Source organism: Aplidium turbinatum, chromosome 4, assembly GCF_918807975.1.
Source record: "Aplidium turbinatum chromosome 4, kaAplTurb1.1, whole genome shotgun sequence".
Classification (NCBI taxonomy): Eukaryota; Metazoa; Chordata; class Ascidiacea; order Aplousobranchia; family Polyclinidae; genus Aplidium; species Aplidium turbinatum.
The window spans coordinates 9,838,461-9,864,026 of NC_137475.1; the positions used below are offsets into that span (position 1 = coordinate 9,838,461).

General features: G+C 38.6%; 2 protein-coding genes across 2 annotated transcripts; one reads left to right on the forward strand and one right to left on the reverse strand.

Annotated features, from left to right (window-relative positions):
• The first annotated feature begins 1,996 nt into the window (after positions 1 to 1,996).
• LOC145768751 (uncharacterized) lies at positions 1,997 to 15,511 on the forward strand. Its single transcript, XM_082580334.1, has 5 exons — positions 1,997 to 3,078; positions 11,424 to 11,589; positions 11,797 to 11,933; positions 12,044 to 12,140; positions 13,772 to 15,511. Exons 1-5 carry the CDS (start codon positions 1,997 to 1,999, stop codon positions 14,006 to 14,008), a joined length of 1,719 nt encoding a protein of 572 aa, XP_082436460.1. The 3' UTR covers positions 14,009 to 15,511.
• Positions 15,512 to 16,303: 792 nt separating this feature from the next.
• LOC145769469 (glutathione S-transferase 3, mitochondrial-like) lies at positions 16,304 to 18,780 on the reverse strand. The gene is made up of 3 exons (XM_082581113.1): positions 18,567 to 18,780; positions 17,173 to 17,295; positions 16,304 to 16,588 (listed from the first exon to the last, which is right to left on the reverse strand). The coding sequence occupies exons 1-3, from the start codon at positions 18,681 to 18,683 to the stop codon at positions 16,415 to 16,417; spliced, it is 414 nt and encodes a 137-aa protein (XP_082437239.1). The 5' UTR covers positions 18,684 to 18,780; the 3' UTR covers positions 16,304 to 16,414.
• Positions 18,781 to 25,566: the final 6,786 nt, after the last annotated feature.

Sequence of the window (25,566 nt, forward strand, 5' to 3'; positions counted from 1 at the left end):
AACCCTGACCAGTTCGTACCCTGAAAAGATCGAGAGAAAAAGTTAAAAAAGCCGAGGTCGGTGATCGCAGTTTAATAGCACAAAGCCGAAGTCGCTGATCGGAGTTTCCGCAAACAACTCGAGGGTTAGGGTTAGCGGAAACTGCGATCAACGAGGGTTAGAGAGCATAGATTACTCGATGGTTAGAGTTAGGGTAAAGGTTAGCGGAAACTGCGGGAAAATGTTTGCGGAAACTGCGGTCAGCGAGGGTTAGGGTTAGAGCATAGATTACTCTAAGGGTAAGCGGAAACTGCGGTTAGCGGAAACTACGGAAAAATGTTTGCGGAAACTGCGATCAGCGAGGGTTAGAGCATAAATTAGTCTATGGTTAAAGTTAGCGGAAAGTGCAGAAAAATGTTTGCGGAAACTGCGATCAGCGAGGGTTAGGGTAAGGGTTTGCGGAAACTGCGATCAGCGACATTGACTTTGTGCTATCTTTCTCTCGATCTTTTCAGGGGGAAAATTTAAAAATGTTTGCCGAAACTGCAATCAGCAACTTCCGCTTTTTTTAATTTTTTCTCTCGATCCTTTCAGGGTACGAACTGTTCAGGGTACGAACTAGGTTGCATCCATACAATTATGCCTAGTAATTAGGTTATCCAGCCTAAATTTTAGATCTTCTAAATAGAGTGTTCAAAATGATTTTTACTTGTTTGAAACAAATCTTGTTTGTGCTGAATAAAGTATAATTACTTAATTAGCTACATGTTTCAAATTAACGGAAAACTTTTACTGTAGTTATGTACATTCTGAGTAGAATAGTGTTTGCTTCATTATAAGGCTAGTCATGCACTCATGCCATGTAAATTTATCATGTGCCAACATGAAACTCAAGAAAAGTTTAAGAAGCTTTTTTGATTGCATGCTGAAAAAATCCCAATTACGCTGCACTGCATAGTGCATTGGGGTGGCTAATCAAAACATGGATTTGTAAACTGAACATTGAATGAAATTGAAACATTTTGAAATGAAACGTTTTGAATAGAATCATTTTTGATTTGAATAAACGTCAGTGAAGCAATAAACCATCTTGTTTGTTGTTAATTTTACTTTCAATTTTGTCAGTGAAGCAATAAACCATCTTGTTTGTTGTTAATTTTACTTTCAATTTCATCAGATGAACGTAGCAACTAGTGCTAGAAACGATAATTGTCCTGATGAACACCCAAACTTTTCAGTATTCAGTTTTGCATATTTGTAGACGCTTTAAGTCACAAACTCAGAATTGGTTGCTCAGATTAACAGTAAAAGTTTTCATTTCTTTAAAGTGTTGTTGACTTGGAATTATTCTGTCCGTTAGGTGCCACAAAATTAAGAGCTGTCTTTAAAATGCATTGCTCAAGCGTTCACCCTGATATTCAAACCAGCACGGTTTTGTCTTGTTTTTTTTTTTACAAAGTTGAAGCTTAGTCCACTAAGCAATCGGAAGGGAATGATTGCTATGTTCTTTTAGAATTTTCTGTATATTTATGGAGTCAACTTCAATAGAAATTTGATGCTCCGAAATAAATTGATGGGCATACTGAAGAGCAAAGTAACTTTGACAGACTGTTTGGTGGTTTTCATATCTATAATATTCATCTGTTCTGTCATGCTAAACATGATTCATCAAAGTATTTAAAGGGTATGGTAAATAATAAGTTAATAATTATTATCATTGTATGCTTTTATTTGAAGAGTGTTATCGGTAGACTATTCAAAACAAAAGTTTTATCAAACCTCCATTTGACTTTTATGCAGCTTGTGTCATTATTGTGGTACGGTATATAATATTGAAGTTGTATGGACTGGAGTCACATATTAGCATATGAAAGTCTCCACATCTTGACACAAGACTATTGGTAACAATTTTAATTCATTCCTTTTAAGCTGTAACGTCTATATGGGTTTGTTCCAGAATTTTTTTGCAAGTATTTACTGTTGATCCTTGTTGATTATTTTATAAGTTTAATAGACAATGCTCAAATTTGCTGCAGCAGGTGACAGTGATTTTGATGATGATGACTATTTTGATTTTGAAGACGAAACTGAATTATCATCTGTTCATGCTGATGTTACTGATACTTCAAGAAATTACAAAAAAAAGTCAACTGTGAAGTCAAATTGTCTAATTGATGGAGCAGAAAATTCTTTCAACATTGTTTTGCTAAGTGATTTTCAAAATGCTTTGATTGGTGGAAATTTAGTTGCCATCAAGAAATTAATTGGTGACCAACGTAACATTTGTAATGTTCTTTTTGATTCTGGATGGACGCCTTTACTTTACGCATGCTATTTTGCACACATTGATGTGATAAACGTTCTCATTGAAAACGGAGCTGAAATCAATGCAAGTGGTTCAGATGGATGCACTCCATTAATGTCAATTTGCAAGTGCACACAACAAGAAAATGTAATTGAAGTTATAAAGATATTACTTAAATATGGAGCCAATGCTCTTGCTGTTGATCAACAAGGCAAGACGGCTTTGATTTTCATAGCAAGAAGTGGGAATGATGAGGCTACATCATTGATACTGACACATACTGCTACGATAATAAATCACACAGACAAAAAAGGGTTTACTGCTCTTGATTGGGCAATTTCTAAGACTCTTAATAGTACAATAAAATTATTAATTCAACAAGGTGCTTCAGTGTTTAATGCAGACCCTGAAGATGTATCTTTGCTTCCTGCCGACGTTAAAACACTGCTCAATTCTATTTCACCAATTTGTAATGGAGTAAGTTGCCATGAAGACGCAGAAACTAACGGCACTAGACAGATCATTGAAGATGCGAACACTGAGGAAGCTTTGAGTGCTACTGAAAAGGATAGAAGTGATCAGCTTAATGACATATTTACCAATGACAAAGACCCATCTGCTTCAACTGTTGTTAATGATGACAAACACCAAAATGTATCAGAGTTAGTTAAATCAAAAACTGAAAGAACCATTGTAGAAAAAAGCTTTTGGGACCAACTTCCTGCTACTATGCAACAAGAAGATGACATAAAAATAGATATTAACAAAGGCCTGATGGATGATCAATATTATAAGTATGATATTATATTGCTTGTTTCTGTTTTTAGACAAAATAGCTTAAAGTAGGCTTAAAGCTTCAGTAGTTCCTTCTGTAATATAGTATTGCGAATAGTTTGTTGATTTTGAAAGTTGAGAAATACATGGGTCATCCCTTTTAATTTTTATAAAATCAACAAGACATTTTCTGCAAACGTTTTATCACAGAGAGTCAGAAACCGTGTGCCATCATAGAGTAGCGGGTGACAAAATTATGTTGTTGCAACTCTGTCTTTTTATAAGATTAGCTACATAATACATTAAATATTATTTATGCATCTTCAATCTCTTAAATTCCACTCAGTTAATTTATGGATGACTAATTTTCTTGTAATTCAAAACCCTTTAACTGAATAAAGGGAATATATATGTGGTCCCATATTTAATTACCAATACAAAGCATCAGGAGATGAGAAGATTAAGTTCTTATTGTGCGAGGCCTATGCTGCTAATGAGAATGTTACAGACTGTCTGCTCACTATCTATACACTACAGCAAGCATAGACTACCGGTATTGATTGTACTCACCATCAAATGCAAATGCACTCATTTTAAGATAAAAATGTTGTGGCAGACATGCCCCTTAATTTTACTTTATTTAGCCAATGGTCTTAAAAACATATATTTCTGTTAAAATTGAATTATATTTTTTGAACAGGCTCTGTCTGCTTCATAAATAGGGTGGGCTGAAAAAACTTTTTTTTTGAAAATTACAAATGGGGGGTCCTAATGCCTGGCAAATGATCCAAAAACATCCCAAAATAATTTTGGGGGATTTGGGGGCAAAAACCAGCCTCCAACTCCCCCATCAAGGTCATGTGGGAGTCAAATTTCATGAAAATGGTGTAACTCGAGAACCGCTTGTGGTAGAAAGCTGTTCTTACACTCAAATGATGCAGAATAGTCATAATTCTATCTGTCCTAAAACAACTTTTCTTCGTAAGTAATGTATTTATTGAGATATTTAGAAAAAACTGGTATTCCATGTTCTTATGTACAATTGTACATTCGCATGTGCTTATCACATCAGCCTTCTAGATTTTCGCTATTAAAACTACTGACATGCAAACTTCAGCAGTCAGCATTTGTCACCAAAGCATCTCTGTTGATGAGTAGTGTGCAATAGACAATTACTGTAGACATAGAATTAGACCAATGAACGTCTTAAGAGCGTTCATTAAAAACGAATACAAAACGATGTACTATCAAAATCATAGGCGCCGACTTTTCAAAAAACCTTGGGGGGCGAGAAAGGTGATGACGTAAAATAGTCTTTAATTAAGGTTAGTGTCTTGTTTATATTGACACCTAGGTCGCAAACCGAATTTATCAATTTTGGGTTTTGTGGCCGTGCTAACTACTGATCTATAGCCTACTACATAATTTTTCATTCAGGCACGTTTTAAGCCTTTCAAGGTTTTGCCACCTTTTCCCGTTCATTAACGTGCTGGTAGGTCTATATCGATTTTTGTAGTTAGTATCTTTTTCGTCCCGGACGTGTTAATGACAAAAAATAAAATGATTGATCATTAGAACCGCTGCTTGAAACGATTAGTTTTACGCATGCAGTACGCCTAGTCGTAAAAATTTTGATATTGTTAGCTCACAATTGGAACAGTTGGAAAACAAGCCGATAATTCATTTCCTTTTCGTGCGAGTGAATATCAACGATCAAGACAGTGAAGTTATCGAAATAAAACGCAAAAAATCACGATCTCAAGCAGAGTGGAAACTTGCTATCAGTTTTATTAACCTCGTTTCGCTTGTTTTGCTAATTACTTATTTTCAAAGCGCTAACAACGACGAAGTGTTTTCTGTTTTTTATTAAAAGTCTTTACTCTTTATAGTCTTTTATCGAATACCGTATATACTCGAGTATAAATCGAGATGTTCGCAAGTGATTTTCACCTCAAAAAGACAGGTTCAACATAACACGGGACAAGTTGTTGTCTCCAGCTCGGCAGTTTTCAAAATTTTGGCTGAGGCGAAATCATTGCCGACGTAGATTACGGAGGGTGTAATGGCGTCGGCCGAAGTCAAAGTTTTGAATACGTTTATTTGCAGTGATTCAAATTTAATTTTCAAATTTAATGATTTCTTGTCAATTCTAAACCTTATGCACATGTTAAGCAATATGCAAAGCTCACGAGACAAAACAGCGGAAAGAGCTGTTTTAAGCGATCAATTTTTTTATTTTTGCGTCTAGGATATAACCGTTCTCATTACGTAACATTCCATGATTGTTGAAGTTGATGTCAAACCTTAGAGGCCGCATAAAACAATGATGTCAGTTGGCTTGGTGATAATAGCAGTAAGAGGCGTCGTTAATGCAAGCAATATCTGCGGCCAAGACTATTAAACACCTTTTCTTTTATCGGTTTTCGATTTAATTCTCACACATTGCGAACAAAACAATGCGATCTGTTGAATCATAATTGATCTCACAGCGGGAAGACCTCGTTGAAAACAGCGCGTTTAATTTAGCTGGTTTACTTAATATTGCTGTGAAGAGTTACGTGACTATTCCAGCAGCGTAAGTTACTCTAGCATCTACTTTGAAATTTCCTACCGTATGCGAAAGCCATGCGATCAGCTGCTGTTTTGCGGGCAAAAGCAACGTAGGCTATTTTTCGCTTTCGGCATTCTTCAAGTCCGTTTAAATGATCTAAATCTCTTTCGCGAAGTGTTTTATCTTTGAAACAACACTTGTAATAACCATTTTTCTTGCCCCTCAACCATAAATTTACGGGGGGCGCCGCCCCCCGGCCCCCCCGGAAGTCGGCGCGTATGATCAAAATATAAATATAAAATCGTCTCCACTCCTGCACACATGAAAAACCATTCAGTTGCAAAGTTATAGCAGTATTCACTGTACAGTATAATGTTCTGCAGTGTATAACTGAAATGTTGTAGCCTACCTGTAGTCCTGTATTCTAACTGGCTTGACAAAACGTTACGTTGGCGTCATATGAGGGAGGGTGGGGGTCAAAAAATCGGAAAAACAGCGTTATGTAATATTTGAACCTTCCCTAAGACGTTTCACAATCAAAATACTACTGGCATCTTGTTTTGAGTAATATAAAGTTGCAGTGTAAAACAAAAAAAACAGTGAAGTAATGCAGGATGCAGCCCACAGAAAAGTGACACTGCAGTTATTACTTTGCCTAATCTGTGGCAAAGTGAGACTTATTGTCAAATTTTTTCATCAACTTTCTGGATCTAATTTTTTGCCGTATAAGCCCATCACGTCGCTCAAATGTTGCAACTGCTGTTGCTGCTTCACTGACAAGCTTAATGTGGCGCTCAACTGCTTGATTGTGGCATGGATGTAGCAGCTTGAGAGGGTTGGTAGGAATGACATTTACTTCGGCAGAGGACTTCTTCCTAATTGCTGGTGGTTTAGTAACACCGTCCATGTTCATGTCCACAAGTTTGTAATAAACTTTGGTCTTTACATTAATTTTTGGGACTCTAAAACGGCGAAAGGTTTCAGAAGATACGTCTTTATCTGGTTCATCTTCTGGCCAATATCATCCTTCATAACTTTCTGCTGGCATTTCAGCATCAGCACTTGCCTGCAGCTCACCGCGGATAGCCATAGTTTGTTTACTGCTAAACAGCGAACCTGGTAATCACTATCACCCAACATGGCCAATACAATATTTTCTGGGTGAGCAAAATAGGCATTGCGCTCGAGAGATGCTATTGCTGTTTCTCTTATTTTTGGACTAGGAAACTTTGTAATTCGCTCTAGCAATGCATGGAAATTCTTTGCTCCTTCAGATACGGGATTTCTTCATTTTATCTCAAACCAAGAAGGAAAGAAAATTTTAACACAAAATTCTGCTAAAAGAGCAAGGTTTTTTGATGGTTTTTCTTCGGAAATGTAAAGTCTTAAAATCCGTGCAGCAAGTGCAAGTGCAATTTCCATGCATTGCTAGAGCGAATTACAAAGTTTCCTAGTCCAAAAATAAGAGAAACAGCAATAGTATCTCTCAAGCGCAATGCCTATATTGCTCACCCAGAAAATATTTTATTGGCCATGTTGGGTGATAGTGATTACCAGGTTCGCTGTTTAGCAGTAAACAAACTTATGGCTATCCGCGGTGAGCTGCAGGCAAGTGCTGATTAGGGTGGATCAAAAAAACGAAATTTTGAGTTCAGCTTAGTGCATCTGCCAAAAGATGCAGTTTGGGCTATCTTTTACATTGGTACTTAAAAAAACATTTTTTGATCCCGTTTGACCCCTATCCAAGAGCTCTCTAGTGACCGCCGAGGCAGAATTCCTTAAATTGGCTATAATTTTTTTTCTAGTGGGTGCAGGCTTGTGGTTTTGGTGTCTATCCCCACTAAATCAAGTCTTGGGAAGTCATTTCTGCAGTCTAAAATCATCTATGGGCTAGCAAAATGCCTTTATTCAGCAAAAATGCTTGAAAAAGTTGGAAATTTATTGTTTTTTTTTTAAAAGGGCAAAGAAAAACAAATTCATAATGCTTCTAAAGGTATTGCTGTTAATACACTGAAGCAAACATATAAAGCAAACAATTACCATATGAAGTTAATTGTAAAAATGCTGCCTTTAATTTGTGCATCCAACTATCCATAGCATTACAGTAATGGACACAAAATGCATGACAACGGGTTCAGGCGAAATCAGTACCGTATGTTAGTATTTTGTTGAGGAGCTTATATCAAATCCTGCGTTCATACGAACGACGACGACGATCAAATCCTGCAGACATATCTTTCTTAAAAGGAATGATGACAGACAGGACAGCCACAATAGCCGGATTTGACTCTATTTTATTCGCACGAGTCAGAAGGAAAGAAAGTAGGATTCTTAGTGCAGAAAAACGACAAAAACACTCTAAAAAGAAACGCAAAAACTGCTTCTACTGTAGCTCTTAAAGATAAGGAACTTCTCTGGTCAGCTTGTTTACATCACATCGGTGAAATTGTTGTGTCACATATCTTTAAAGATTTAAAGCTAGAGGTTTCAAAATAACCAGAAATGAGCATCTTCATGAGACTCCGCAAGAACTGGGATCCTATTCCACAGTGGCCAACTGCTAAGCACACTGGATATCAACAGCTTTCCAATAACAACACACGATCTCATTCAGAACCTTAAAGATGACGTTGCTCAACTTGCACAAAGCAAATACAAGTTCATTTGAGGCGACTATAAATAACTTATGAACTTGTGCATTGTTTATATAAGTCTTGGTCTACAAAATGTGAAATTTTACCGTTCTGGGGCCACACACAAGGCCAGATGGATGGCCAAATTGATTCATTCCTATCAATTGGTGCTACTGGAAAATCAAAAAGCTAAGTTACCTAAGGGAACTATCACATCAGTTTCACAAGTGGCTAAACTGAAAGATCTCACAAATTTTATTTCACTCATCTACTGTATATATTGGCTTTGGTGTAGTGTTGCTGTAGATGCTCCTTGGAACTGTTTGACTATGTACAAGAACATTCTCAGATATGGAGCAGTGCATAAGTTGATATCAGATGCTGCTGAACGTAGCTTCAAACGTCAATTTTGGTATCTCTCTGCTGAGATGGTACCACTGGCACTGTTCAGCTCTGAAGTTCAGGAAGAGGAAAACATCAGATGGCTGATGAACTTATACATGTAAAACCTACAGATCCTGTTTTTACACCAGCAGATCGGTTTGGCACTGGCTAGCTACGGGAAACCACATTTTCCATCAGAAATCAATCTGGAATCAAAACTGACAGATTTTATCACAAAGGACTCTTGGTTCTTTTTCTCTGTTTTAGAGATAAATGATGATTTTCTTCCTTTATCAGTAGAGAAATGGTCTGAATCAGAGTCATACCAGAAAGCTGTTTACAATGTGGCTGAACATGGAGTTAAACTGAGCACCGATTAATTATCTACATAGTGCCAGAAACGAGGAACACTATCAAAACACTTTACAAATATTGGAAGCTAGCAGAAAAGACACACCTAATTTGAGAAAAAGAAAAAACTAACATCCTCTTGCACAGATTAGACTAGTCGATCACATTGCCTTCTGTGACAAAATGTGTTAGGGCTACTGTATACATACAGATTCAATACCAGGCTTTCATGTAGCAAACTTACTGGCCTATTGGTAACTTTCTATGTGTATTTGATCTATTTCCAGTGCAAAATTAGAATTTTAGACCACTTCCGCTCACTGGAGTTGTATTTTTAGCTATTCCAACGCGTAAAAAGTGTGAATTTACTAACAACTCGTATAGACATTAGACAAGCATATTCTTTTAATTCCCTGTACGATAAATAGTTGAACAGGCAAAAGTCTATTGGACCTCAACCACCTCATTGGACTAGAGGCCAGTTTGCACACAAATGGTCACATCCTAGTGTGGTTTACCTAGGTTACACTTTTTTTAGTATTTTATCCATAAAACTGCCCGAAATATCTAAAAATGCCATTTCTTTCCCATAAAATGCCCTTTTTAGAGCAAAAATGTCATTATGCAATTTTGGCTGCCCATGCATCATTTTAGACTGCAGAAGTGACTTCCTAAGACTTGATTTAGTGGGGTTAGACACCAAAATCATTAGCCTACACCCACTAGAAAAAGTATTATGGCCAATTTAAGGAATTTTGGCTCGGCGGCCACTAGAGCGCTCTTGGATAGGGGTCAAACGGGATCAAAAAATGTTTTTTCAAGTACCAATGTAAAAGATAGCCCAAACTGCATCTTTTGGCAGATGCACTAAGCTGAACTCAAAAATTCGTTTTTTTTTATCCACCCTAGTGCTGATGCTGAAATCCCAGCAGAAAGTTATGAAGGAGGATATTGGCCAGAAGATGAATCAGATGAAGACGTATCTTTTGAAACCTTTCGCCGTTTTAGAGTCCCAAAAATTAATGTAAAGAACAAAGTTTATTACAAACTTGTGGACATGAACATGGACGGTGTTACTAAACCACCAGCAATTAGGAAGAAGTCCTCTGCCGAAGTAAATGACATTCCTACCAACCCTCTCAAGCTGCTACATCCATGCCACAATCAAGCAGTTGAGCGCCACATTAAGCTTGTCAGTGAAGCAGCAACAGCAGTTGCAACATTTGAGCGACGTGATGGGCTTATACGGCAAAAAATTAGATCCAGAAAGATGATGAAAAAATTTGACAATAAGTCTCACTTTGCCACAGATTAGGCAAAGTAACAACTGCAGTGTCACTTTTCTGTGGGCTGCATCCTGCATTATTTCACTGTTTTTTGTATTTTTTTCATTGCAACTTTATATTACTCAAAACAAGATGCCAGTAGTATCTTGATTGTGAAACGTCTTAGGGAAGGTTCAAATATTACATAACGCTGTTTTTCCGATTTTTTGACCCCCACCCTCCCTCATGTGACGCCAACGTAACGTTTTGTCAAGCCAGTTAGAATACAGGTAGGCTACAACATTTCAGTTATAAATACACTGCAGAACATTATACTGTACAGTGTGCACTGCTATGATAACTTTGCAACTGAATGGTTTTTCATGTGTGCAGGAGTGGAGACGATTTTATATTTAGATTTTGCTAGTATATCGTTTTGTATTCGTTTTTAATGAACGCTCTTGAGATGTTCATTGGTCTAATTCTATGTCTACAGTAATTGTCTATTGCACACTACTCATCAAAAGAGATGCTTTGGTGACAAGTGCTGACTGCTGAAGTTTGCATGTCAGCAGTTTTAATAGCAAAAATCTAGAAAGCCTGATGTGATAAGCACATGCGAATGTACAATTGTACATAAGAACATGGAATACCAGTTTTTTTCTAAATATCTCAATAAATATATTACTTATATACAAAGAAAAGTTGTTTTAGGACAGATAGAATTATGACTATTCTGCATCATTTGAGTGTAAGAACAGCTTTCTACCACAAGCGGTTCTCGAGTTACACCATTTTCATGAAATTTGACTCCCGCATGACCTTGATGGGGGAGTTGGAGGCTGGTTTTTGCCCCCAACTTCCCAAACTTTTTTGGGGATGTTTTTGGACCATTTGCCAGGCATTAAGACCCCCCCATTCGTAATTTTCAAAAAAAAAAGTTTTTTCAGCCCACCCTATTCATAAACCCCTTAGAATATTTTATTGGCTTAGTCAATGCTGTGTTACTTTGATAAGCTACCAGTGTACAATTATTGTTTTACAGTTTGTAAATATCTGCATATAATGTGTACGGTACTTGCAAGCACAGTACGTAGTTGTTAATACTGTACCCTTTTTGTGATAAATGAACAATTCTAAACTAATTCCCTGAGTATTCTTATCTTCATGCTTTGTTTCAGGTATGGACAGCTGGAGCTTCTTCTGTGCGGTTTAAACTTGACTAATTTAATACCAAAATTTCACGAACACGATTTTGAATTTGAACAGCTTTTGTGTGCTTCTCCAGATGATCTGATAAACATTGGAGTTAAACAAGTTGGAGCGAGAAACAGAATCTTAACTGCTGTAAGAAGCTTTCAGTATAGCACTTAGCCATTAATTCACTGTTTACGTTTCTTGTGGCATGTCGAAGTTACAATGACTGGCAGCCAATTTTCGTCAACTAATGATATTATTCAATGGGTGTTAGAAAATTGCAATCGTGTATTGTTTAATTGTAATTTTTTGTAAACAGTAAGCAGCATATTGCTAGTATATATTTTTCACTTTCAGGTGAAAGACTGGCATACAACCGAATGGAAAGAAACCAGTCTTCCAAACTTTAGTAGCACCGCTTTAACTTTCGGAAATCTTCAAGCTTTACTCAGAATTTCTTCCGATCATTTGCTGTATGTTGGCAGCGGTCTTCGGTGAGAACGTAAATTGCCCCCTTCCGTCTGGCTGTTTAATTTTGGGTCTTGTGATTTTTGCTCTTTTTCTATACCAATGACTTTAGTTCTAAGTATCTTCCTTAATGTAGGTACGCAAAACTTCAGCTGAAAACGTATCCGCAAGTTCTTCAGCCTCCTGCCAGCGCGCAAATTGAGGGCAATCCCGACGAAATCGTGGTGGCTCAGGTATATTATGATCACATCCGTTTTATAGCCTATAGCTGACTGGGTGCAGGGCTGCTGGCATATAGCTTTCTATACGAACAGCCGTTCATGCACGATTTAAGCCTTGCAAGGTTTTACCACCTTCCAAGTTTATTGCCGTGCTGGTTTCGTATATTGTAGTTTGGTACTTTAATTTCCATCTCGCACAAGCAAATTAAAAGAAGTGGAATTGTTCTGAACAGCAAAATGGTTGGAACGCCTGGTTAATCTAATCAAAAAATAAAGAGCCCAAAATTTGGAAACTAAACTCATGTGCAGCAAACAAACGTTTCAAAAACTATGTATATACAGTACACTGTCTTCATCTTAATTGATTGAATCTTTATCCTCGGACTGGGAAAGTTTCTTGCAGAGCTTAATCCTGGCAGTTTCGCATACTTGTAGACGAGGCTTTGCATCACTGACGCAGGCCCGGTCACCGAGATTGATGTCAATGAAGTCTAGTGATGTGATAGTCTAGTGATTGATGTCTAGTGAAGTTTCCGATTGTTGAAGTCTTGTTGCCGGGGAACTATTCCATCCATTAGATGCCGCTGAACGGAGAGCAGTCCTAAACGTGCGTTGCTCAAGCGCACACCCCGAGACCGAGAGTCGAACCAGCGCCGCTTGATCTTGAAGCTTCTTCGTTCCAGAAGTCACGCGCTAACCCATTGAGCTTTCGGGGCGCTGGTTTCTGGTCTTCAGTGCCAGTGCTGAAGATTGTTGACAACTCTGACCAACAAAGCAAAGTTGATGTCAGACCGAGGTCGTATTTAAGCAATGTTGAAAAATACATGCCGCTAGTAATTTTTATTCTTGGGTAACATGCCCGATTTCCCGTTCTACAAGATGCTGCTTGTTTGTTCTATTTTTCACCAGTCATGACTGGATGATCTGGATCCCCGTTCCTGTAGCTGCGTTTGTATACCTGTAGCATGCAAGTATTGTATGTTTTTCTTCGCGCTCACAAGGGGTATTACTCTTGATTTGCGAGAGACATGTGTGAGACATTGTACGATAGGAGATGACGGTATTCTATGCTAAGCCAATCCTGAAAAGAATTCCATTGTTGTGTAAAATTTGATGCACATTGCACACTTATACCCTATGGCTATGCTATAGCAGGAAAGGTTTGTTGCTCTATATAGTCTATAATTGGTTATCAGTGTGCTTACTGGAAAGCGTTTTGCTTCTGTAAAACTGGAAACATAACTTCAAAAATTTGAAAAAAAAAACAGTTTTTTCTAAATAACTTTTTTTTCCGTTGCAGATAGGGTAGTAAAATGTATTAAGCTCAGATAGGAAGTTGGTTGACACCTTACATGTCTTCCTATCTCCTTCCGTTATCGAGATATCGCATACTTTCTGCAAATTTTCCCACACTTCAATTTTTCAAACTTTGGGGAGTTGCGCACCCTCTAAAAGTTGTCCGTTCGAAAAAACACTTTGGATCGGTTGTATGTGGCCGAAATTCGATCTGATTAGACCCCAAACATTTTTGATTTCAAACATTGTGAAAAAATGAAATCACCGAAATGTTCACACATTTTTCCTTGGCACTACCATGTGTAAGTGGCCCAACTCGTTTTTACATCAACTTTCATTGTTTGCAGGTTGAAAAGTTGTTACAAGCCACACACAAGCTTTGCCAATCTCTGAAAAGTCTTCACCTACAAGTCAATTCTTTAAAGACCAACAGGACAGAACAGTATAAGCAAGCAGACTTTGTCAACAATCTCCCACCTAAATCAAATTATAAAAGCAAACTGGCCGTCATGTCTTTACCAATTTGTGCTACTTTTGTTTTTTACTTGGTCAGATTCAAGTTAGTAAAGCTGGGATCATTTTGAATTTGGTATATTTTTCTATGCAAGGAAGTGATCTACTTTGGTGTTCATTAAAGTGATGCGACAAGGGAGCCGTTTGTATTAAGCCATGACAGCATTCATTTTAAACTTGTTATTAGAAAATTCAACCCAGTGGTAGAAATATTTAATCCTGAGGATAATGATTAAGGTTTCAACGTATTATTATGTCAGCTGTCTTGTGTTTTGAAAACGTTTTGTAAATCTTTGCTCATAATATTATGGAATGCTTTCAATATTGCTCAACAGTAAAAATATCTGCCCATCCCTTGCTGAAATAGATCGTCAGCAGGTGCTGAAATACCTGTTTCTCATCAGTTCAATAAATTAAAAAGCTTTTACGGATTTATTGCTGTCATTCTTTGTTTTTGTAATGAGATTTTTACCCTCGAAAGTGCATTGTTTTCGTAAACAAAATTGAATCTTATTTGGTAAGGATTGTGTATTTTGAGCCATTACCAATCTCGTTTTTTCAGTGCAGATCATCACATGATGTGCTTCAAGCGCAGAAAACACTGATAATGTGATTAACTGGATTCGCCAGTATTAAACTTAAGTATTTGCTGTGGCCACTTAGCCAGATTTGTGACTGTCATTTAGACCACGACACTGCCTTGTTCTTCATCGATCCTTGTTGTTTTATCTGGCCACCTTCATTGGTGATTGGATCTTTTATACACAGTAAGCATTTTGTTGAACCGGCAGCGTATTTGTAAAACCTACTGTTATTTGGCATCATGAAGAAGAATTGACCAGTCAGGAAGCCGGTCACACTCCTCAGGAATAGGAAATTTCTCCTTGACGTGATTCCATTATGATAGTACAATATCACTTTAATTGAATGCGACAAAAACGCTGCAGCAGGCTTGTTTTTTGTGAGATAACAGAAAAATAGCTTTCCACAGCAAAAGTAACTCATTGCGAAGACTTTAACTGAAATTCAGACCTATTCAAATAGCTTTAGCCTATTGTATTTTTAAACCAGGCTAAAATTACAAAATTTCGAACTGCGGTATCAGTTTGCTCGCATTGCGACCAAAAATTTTAACTTCTTGCAAGTATAAACCAGACTAAAAATTGTAGTATCATAATGAAATGACGTCAGGAGAAATTTCTTCCTCCTTAGTGGTGTGGCCGGCTTCCTGTTGTCTGATTGGCCAATTCAGCTTAATGGTGCCGAATAACAATAAGGTTTACAAATACGCCAACCGGCGTCTTTACCAATGTTTGCTGGTTACACTGATTGGCTACTTGGCTGGTTTTGACCGGTTGCTGAAAGCTGACTGTGTGCCTCAGTGTTGGTATTAATAAAATCGGATCACGAGCGCTTCCTTGCCTACTACAGAAGTTAACGTATACGGATGCGGATCTGTTTCATTTGATATGGGTTGAATTGAGTACAGTATATTGTTCGTGATGAATGACTTTTCACGCTTCAGTATGACGTTGCAGTGATTGATATTTCATTTTTGTCGATAAAAAATACATTATTCATTATTAATGTCGAGGGAGTGCTGTAAACAAAGGACAGCCTCCCAGTTATGTGGTTAGCTTATTTAGCAGAGCAGTAGGCTATCCTTAACTTGAGGTATGGTTAATGTGTTACGTGTCAATGAACGGACAAAATTTATGTGGAACGTAACAGCGATGTTCATTCGTCTTGCCTGGCGAGCGTTCGCAACACAAAAGCTTACCCGTGTGCATTTTTAATGTGATCAAACAGTGTCTGCATGAGGACTAAACAGTAAACACCCTTGCAGAGTAACGTTGACATGGGGGTACTTTTTCACCCTGGAACATTGCGTATTCTTTTGATACAGTGCCTTTTTCTTAGAAGTCTCTATATTTGGGTCTCATTCAGGGCCGGTTTTAGTTGATGGGGGGCCCGGGGCATTTTTAGATCGGAGGGCCCCCCGGCAAAAACCACATCTACGTCTACAGTAGCATTAATCCAGCACTGGCTGCACTGCACAGCATTTTGCAGAAACTTCAAAGGCTGAAAGAAAAAAAGTAACACAAAATCACATTTTTTTCCACGTAGGGGAGCCCGGGAAACCTGCACCCCCCCTAAATCCGGGCCTTGTCTCATTGGTACCGGGCCCAAATTAACTTCTCAGCGGCCTTGCCTTTGCCTCGTAGTTTAAAATGCTGTGTTCAAATAAATTGAATTGTGCAACCCAGCAACTAAAGTAGCCCTGAAAAAATCCCACTCTTGCACAACTTGATCCACACATGATAATGGCTGTTGCGTCACAAGTTTTTGAAGAAATAAACCACGTGTTTACAAAAATAAAATATTTATTGCAAAAGCGTGTAAACGAACTGATAAATGTACACCTTCATATCACTTTACTGCCAACGTGTAATAAACATGAGTTTAATGTATTCAACTTAGATGACTTGCAGCTTTTTTAGAGTGTAGGCAACACTAGTAGCAAACAGACCCATGGTAGCAAGGTAGCCAAATGTACCCCAAGATCTCTTCTTCGGATCACCAGTTGAGTATCCAGCAGCAAAAGCCAACCTTCCGAGAATCCAAAGACAACCAAGTCCAGCTGAAGTTTTCTGTAAACATTTTTACACTTCTGTACAAATGAAATTACAGATGTCTCCACAGACAGCAAAATCCGTCAATTTTAGGCTACATTGATTCAACGTCTGCAGACAATGTATCCAAAGTGAAGGTCTGCAGACGTTGAATCAATGCAAAATGACGGATTTTGCTGCCTGGGCTCGAATAGGTTGGTTGGTTTGAATCTTTATCTTCGGACTGACAAAGCCTTGATAGATTATTCCTAGTAGTTTCGCATACTTGCAGAGTAGGTCTAAGTATGCGAAACTACTAGGGGGGCTAAAATGTACAAAGTCGACCAAAACTGGGTTAAATACGTCAAACTTTTCTGGGAGCATGCCACCCACCAAACTTTTTTTTTTTCGAACCAAAAGTTATGCCATTCTGTCATAGGCTACAATACTTCTTTATTAAATCTTTGGTGCCCCCGAATTGTTTTCTAGATCCGGTACGGTACCGACCAAACAAAGAGAAGTGACATGGTGAGTTACCTATGAATTAAGATGGTTTGGGTCAATTAAGAACTAAGAAATAACACCAAAAGGTAAGACTCTATCAAGTATAACTCATCACATACCGGGTATTCAAGGCCACCAACAGCCAACATCAATAAAATAGAGGGATGCTCTTCTAGAGTATGCTGGTGTGCACGCTGGATACAATTGTACGTACATTCTTTATCAACATACATGGTGGGATACTGCAAACATAAAAAGCTTTAAATCAACAATAAAAAATGAAAGCAATTGAAAATATGACAACAAACAACATGTTGCTCAAAAGCAAATTATAACTAAAAGAGATGGTATAAAAATAGTAGCCAATTTCCAGCAAATGAGCAAAAGCTTTTGCTGCTAATGATTTCTTTAAATTGAAAATCAAGAGTCAGCAACATCAAAGTAGGTTGAGCATACACATATTTTTGGCTAGAAGTGGTGTAGGCTACATGAACTCACTTTTCACATTCGTTATAAAAAATGCCTATTAACTTAGTAGCCTAAGCCTATGCAATCTGATGCAATAATTTTGCTTTTATGATGAAGTGGTCGTCGCTTATAAAGCCCACTTGCTGATTAAGCCCAATTTCATCCAACCCAGAATTACTGAATGTACGGTATAGAAGTGGCAAAGAATCGTCCTCCCATTTAATAAGCCTAACCACTTAATAAGCCCACAATCGTCCGGTTTCGAGGTGGGCTTAATAAGCAGAGACTACTGTAGGCTATAGATAACCAGCCATCTGGAGTTTTAAAGGTTGATAACGAATTCATAGCTTCTACATTAACATAAATACCGTACCGTACAAGACTTCATTGAACAGTAGGCTATCTACAAATTATGTGCTATAGGCTACCTATACACTTATTCAATGAAATAATACAGTTTTTGCAAATTGTTAAAAATAAAATATTGTCAAGAATACAAAAACATTGATTTTCAAATCTTTAAAAACAAGCCAAATTAAAAATACAGGCTAAGTGCTACTATTAGCCAAAACCTTCCTCTGTGTGTGCTCTAATTGCTGTCACATGCTTGTATTTTACACTTTACGTGATCTGTTTGCAGCCATGTTATTTAGGCTACTTGTAATCGTTCTGGAATCACTTATGCTTTTCAGTTCGGAGTGTCGTTACAGTTATAGGCCTGCATAGTCAGATTTATCTTATAAATTTTATGTATATTGCAGATTTGTAATTCCTGATGAGAACACAAGTATCTCTCTCTCTCTCTATCTCTCTGTGAGAACACAAGTAGGTCAACATGTCAAAAATTTTAGAGTTTATTTCATTTTAGGCTAATCATTTTTTTTGTAGGTTATAGCCTATACACAAATAACATAATCTAACATAAATATACACATTATAACATAATGGTTAATACATTATGTTAAACCGGTTAAAGTTACTTTGTTTTGTCTGTCTAAATAAAACCAAAAATAGAAGAAAATTAAGAATGTAATGAATCACCTACCGGGATCTTATGCTTCTTTCTTGCTCTACTAACATTACATGCTAATAACTGAACAACTACACATGTTCCTAAACCAGTTGCAACTACTAGACCATAATCTTTAGACAAATTAGACATTTCGTGCTGAACACAAGTTAGCTTAAGCAACCTTATACAATAAAAATGGCAACTGTAAAAACGAAGCACTGAAACTGCATGTCTGTGTTATTATTATTAATAACATCTCGATAATAGAAACTGTAGAAGGACGTTTCAACATTAAAAGCACCACCAACATTTCATAGTGCATAGCCTTAAGTCTGTTGGTTATTATATATTTAGTTGTTTGTGATGATTTGTTAAGTAGATTAGCTTCAGTAAACAACACAACCTACAGAACATGGGGACCAAAAAGATCCCAACATTGATACAGTGCAATGGTTGCAGCAGTTGATAGATGTCGCCTAAAGTACTGCCTTACAAGCAAGAAGAAGTAAACAACTTGGCAAAACATGTCTTAGGTTCAAAGGCGATATGGCATCACAGAGGCATCACATCACACATGGCATGGCATCACATCACAACACATCATCATCACATCACAGTTAGTTATTACCTAAAAGCTGAGATAGTTACTACCAAAAGTATTTTCATGTCAGTCAGTGCGACTATAATCAATCATTAGCTAAACAATAATGTCTAGTAGATGAACAATGATGTATTTTGAAACACTGACAATTGTTTGGAAAAACTTGCAATCAGTGCAATGCGTCGTGCTGTTGCTATGCAACCATCAATAAAAACCTCGTTTGTCATGCATTCCTGTTTACTTTCAATGATTTTATAAAGGAGTTTTTGAAACCGAAAAAAAGTGCAGAAAAAAGACGGTCACGTTTGCGTGGTCCCTTTCGGTATGTCACCAGAAAAATGATCTTTTTTGAATGGCAAGAGGTAAAATGACTGTTTTTTAAACTACGTCCCTGTTTAAGGGTGAGCTGCAGAAGTCAATTCAATTCAATTTATTTTTCATTGCTGGCGCGAACATGAAGAAAACGGCAAACAGAACTCAGAGTGACGGGTCATGTATGGTTTGAAGTTTTGAGCCACATTAGCTGACTCTCGGTTGCAAGTGCCAACAAGTTTGAAAAAAATGTGAATTATGATTGCACCATTTCAGCAAAAAATAAATCCTCTTACATTTTCTTTGAGAAAAAATCATCAACATGAAGATAATGCAGTAATTTTCATTAGATTTGATTCTAGTATTTGAATGAAAATAGGCTAGCCAGGCTAGCGCACTGTTAGGCTAAAGCCTATGCAGCGGTAAAAGTATTATAAATAATTTTAGATTAATTCTTCTTCGTTTGAACCTTGTTCTTCGCCACTTCAAGGGTCGAGGGGCTCTGCCTTTTACCACCCTTGGGCAGTGGCGGCGACGCGGTTTAAATGTTTGGGCAGGTGTCGAGCAGCCATTGAATTTGTTACTCAATCTGACTGTTTTTATTTACTGATTTGCATCATACCCAGCTGTTTTTGTTTTATTTTTTGCGATTTGTCTTTTTGGGTTTTGTGGCCGTACTAACTACTGATATATAGCCTACTACATAATTTTTCATTCAGGCACGTTTTAAACCTTTCAAGGTTTTGCCACCTTTTTCCGCTCCTTAACGTTCTGGCAGGTTTATATCGATTTTTGTAGTTAGTATCTTTTTCGTCCCGGACGCGTTAATGACGAAATATAAAATGATTGATTGATAGTAAGCGTGTTCTATGTAGAACCATGGCCACCTAAAGATACCATGGCCATCTCCAGGTGGCCATGGTAGAACTCATCAAAGTTTTTTGGGGAGGAAGACAAAAAGGAGAGGAAGACAAGCACCTTCACGTGGTCCCCCCCGTCAGTAACATACGAAATTATACAAAATACGTATGCGAAACGAAGCTTGTCGAACAAAAGCTAATGAGACTGTTCAGCTCAGGGTGGGTAGGGAAATGCCCTTTTCATGGCACGGCAGTGCTCGCACTGTCGAAAAGTACCGACGACCCACCGTACTGCAGTTGAACACCGAGGGCATCACGGCCAGCAAGCTCAACATCATCGAGCACCTGGCCACCAAGCATCAAAAGGCCACCGGCCACCGGCCATCATCATCCTCCTCCAGGAGACTCACTGTACATCTGTGGATAAGTTGGTAATAACCAACTTCACACTCGCAGGCGCAACCTGCAGCAGGAAACACGGCCTCGCCACGTTTGTCCATGATTGGCTGAGCTGGTCCTTGGTTGACCAATCCCAAGTTCAATCGGAGATCGAGTGGCTTTGTGTAGATGTAGCAGGCTACAACTGGTCACAGCGGTAAACCATAATCTCTTCGTGGGAAAATTGTAGCCTAACATAAGATTCCCAAATCCGTTCGTCTGCATGTAATGACCGAAAAATAAACACTCTTTTGAAACGTCTATTCAAAAGTGTATTCCTGTAAAATTAGCCCGCGGCTATCGAAATCGAGATGCAACACCGTATACCACTAAAAATTGTCACTACAAAACAGATTACTTGGATAAAAGACGGAAAATTTGTCCAGCTAGCAAGCACCAAGCAAACAGTTAAATATGCGACTGACTTCCAACAAACAATTTTACGAATGACTAGAATAATTTGCGATATCTCAAATGCACGTAGGGGAAGGTGGGGTAAAGTGGAATACCTAAGGGTTAATTCAGTACAGTTCACTGATTTTGCCAAAAAAATTAACTTTTTTTATTTGAGCGTTAATTCTAACATATTTCGACAATTTTTAAAGTGCACTTTTGATGACTGCCGGCTTTTTTATATAAATTTTTTTAATTTTAAAATTACCTCCAATAGTCCACTTTACCCCGCATATGTGGGGTAAACTGGACCGTTGTAAGTTTTGAGCAAATTCCGTAATTTTTTTCCACGCAATCAAATTATTTACAACTAGCATCATTAGGGAAGTCATTATGAAACTTCACAACTGCAGTTCATAAGTCCATTACGAATCAAACTTTGAAGAATTTTTTTAAAAACGGAGTTCACAGATAAAGTTGTCATCCTCTCATTGCAACCAGCGCAGGCTTCATGCGCCCACAGGATGTCCTTTGGTGATAACGAGGTATTCTGAAAAACAAGAATATAACTAAGTTAAGAACCAGCTCGTCTACTCGATCATGATTGGTGGGATATTCCGCCCCGTTAGCTCAGTGGTTACGAGCCCGGCTCAAGATTACGCGGCGCTGGTTCGACTCTCGGGGTATGCGCTTGAGCAACGCATTTCAGGAGTGCTCTCCATTTTGCGGCACTTAATGGATGCAATAATTTCAGGCAACAACACCTCAGCAATCGGAAACTTCACTCAGCCAATCTCGTTAACCGGCCCTGCGTCAAGAGCTTCTACAAGTAGGCTATGCGAAACTACCAGGAATAGCCTATCAAGGCTTTGTCAGTCCGAGGATAAAAATTCAATAACCAACCAACCATATCAGAACAACTATCCACTTGAGTGTTAATTAGGCCTACACAGCTGTTGTGTAAAATAAGCTACAAGATTATAAGTAACACAGCACCTAATTCGGTCAAAAAATCATAAACAAGAAAAAATATTTATGACGGGGTAAAGTGGATCACCACTGGTCCACTTTACCCCACCTCTACATTACTACTAATTTAACTGTTGGTCAAATTTAGGCTAGTCAGCAACAAGAGTGAATCTACGTAATGCGTACGTGATATAGTGAGGCTCATTTTTATTATTCAGAAAAACTTCTACCTTATGTACATAAGATACAATTTAAGTTACCATACACACCTTTCAATAGATCAGAGGGTGCCAAAAGTAATTTCCGCGCTTTTTTGTGTCTTATAAACCATGAAACCTTGAATAATGGCGTGTGCAGCTACTTTTCGTCATGCTTTACTAAACTTAATGGTATCCGCACAATAGTGAAACTTTAACAGCAAAAAAAGGCGGGGTTCCACTTTACCCCGTTGGTCCGCTTTACCCCACCTTCCCCCACAGTAACTGTGACGCAATAATGAAAGACATTGTCACGCAATTCAAACCCGTGTTCAAAGCGGCTGATGCAATATTTCATCAGGTCTTACGAACGATGGTGCAATATTTGGACATTTTCTAGCAATTTCCATGACGTAAGATGCCAGCTAGGTTAAGTAGACCATAACGGTTTTTATATGACGTTTGATTTGGTGAACAATTGGCTGGAACATAGCGGCCCCTAGTTATGACAGTCTGACATGGCATAACTAAAAAAGAATTGACGACAATTGTGAGCCAATGAATAAAAACACACGATACACAAATTGTTTGAATCACTCACGTTTAAGTTAATACGTAAATACAAAGGGCATGCAAAGAATGAACAACAATACGGAATAATACACGACGATACATGAAATTGGTACCATAGGTACATGCTAAAATGACGCTATATACAATGGTTGCGATAATAACCGACTGTTTTGTGTTTTGAGCTCAGACAAGTGTCGGCCACCGCAGACAAAACCAGGCTCAAACCCTAACACTTAGGTGTTCTTTACGGGGGCGAGGCACGAAATATCCCTCAACACATAGTCTACTTTCACTTTCCCCGTACTCTCATCATAGTTGCAGACGGCAACTTTAGCTCTACGAACCACAGGCTTCCCTTTCCTAATTTGTGGAACTACCTCATGCACCCTCCCAAGTTGATACTTCCCACGTTTACCAATGTCTTGGAGAGAACCTACCACTACAAGTTGACCAGGCTCCAAATTCTCGGCCATTTTTAGCCATTTTTTCCGGCCCTAAAGACCTGGCAAGTAAAAATCGATCCATTTACTCCAAAACTGCTGAGAAAGTGACAAATTGAACCGATAATCCCTTCTTAGTTGGTCACGATCATGTGGTTGCCCAACAGCACAGTATGGGTCTAAGTATGGGGTCAAAAGTGAGGCAGGGGTGATGACAGTAAAATCCCTAGGGTCGTCACTCAAAGGTACCAAAGGGCGTTCGTTCACGATCCGAACGGCACTGCCTGTGTACGTAAGCAGTTCAATAAATTTGGGCTTACGAATTGAAGAGTCCAAAATGTGAAAAAATGCAATTTTAAATTGTTTAACCATTGCCTCCCAGGCGCCACCTTGCGCCGGAGCATACGGAGGTATAAATTCCCAGTTTATCTCTCTCTGTCTCAGGGCGTTGTGAAATTCAGCTGATCCTATCAACTCGGGTAACTTCTTAGATGCTGCCTGAAAGGTACTTCCATTGTCGGAATAGATAGCATTAACCTGCCCACGTAAATCTGTAAACCTTGTAAAGGCAAGTAAGAAATCACTCAGCGACAATGACGTAACCAGCTCAACATGAATAGCGCGAGATGCCATACATGTGAACAAGAGTCCCCAAGCTTTTTTGTGACTTCTACCTTCAACAAAGGTTAAAGGTCCAAGATAGTCTAAGCCGCAATCAAAAAAGGGTTTCCTATGCGCAGTTGTGCGAGACAAAGGTAAATCAGACATGAGCTGCCTTATAGGTCGAGCTTTCTCAATCGCGCATACACCACAGTCATTAAGATACCTCTTCACGGAGGCATTACCATTAGCGATCCAAAACTTCTGTCGCGTAGACAACAAAGTGTGCTGTACTCCACAGTGCGCATTTCCATTATGATGCGACAGTACAACAAGCCTAGTGAAGGGGTGCTTCGAAGGCAAAACAATCGGATGCTTTGCTTCAAGAGAGATCTCGGGAGAATTACTTAAGCGCCCTTCAATGCGGATTACACCAGCGTCATCTACACAAGGTCTGTACTTTTTAAGTGAACGTAATTCTTTCAACCGTTCCTTCTCACGTTGCGAAGCGCCAACACTACCTCGCTTTATCACTTCCTCAAGGGCATCCGGCGATCGTTTGGTCATTAAATGTACCACATCGCCATACACGCTCTTCTGAACAAACTTCACAGCCAACTCTGAAGCACTGTTAAGATAAGATGCATCCAGTTTTGGCTTCACAAAGCTACGCTTTCTCGTTTTACAGCACAAAAATTCAACAAAAGCAACCAAATAAGCGATTCTCTTTTTCATAACATACAAAGAAGGTGCGGCCTCGATCAATCTGTGAAGACCACCCTGTCCAACGTCAAGCGACTCCTCTTCGTCACGAAGATATAGGCTATGGACAGGTACTGGAGTGGCATTTTCTACAGATGGAATTTCCTCACACTGGTAGAGAAGACTAGAACCATTTAACCACAACTCTCGAAATTCTTTCTTTGTAATAAGATTTGGCCTTGTGCCAACATCAGCTGGGTTCATATCGGTAGGGCAAAAACGCCAATCCTGGGCTCCAGACAACAATAAAATATGCTCAACTCGACGCGTAATAAACTTATTCAAACGTAAAGCAGGGTTTTTAACCCACTGCAACACAGTACGAGAATCACCCCAAAAATACTTAAGGCAGTCGGGCATCTTCAATGCCTCGTAGGCCTGCTTCACGAGTCTTGCTGTATTCAAAGCGGCAACAAGCTTTTTCCTAGCTATCGGCCAAGAAAACTGATTTTTTACAACAATGGTAGATTTACCCAGAACGAAAGACACACTCGGAACTCCGTTAACCAGTCTACGTAAGTAAACAACAGAAGAGAAAGCTTGATTCGAAGCATCACTAAACCCATGCAATTGATATGAAACAATATCATCCGGACTGCACACACCAGAGTTTGCAAAATACCATCTCGGTAACGAAAAATCCTTAAGCAGGTCCAAAGAGCGAAGCCACGACTCCCACTCTTTAACAAAGCTATCAGGGACCTCGGTGTCCCAATCAAACTTGTCTATCGCCAATTGCTGAAGTATAAGGCGTGCTTTTAGAAAAAATGGCGCTCCAAAGCCTAGCGGATCAAATTTTTGTCCAAGCTGACTGAGCATACTTCGGCGCGTGTGTTTAGCTAAGGGCTTTAAGGAACATGCGATACGCATCTCGTCAGACTCGGTTTG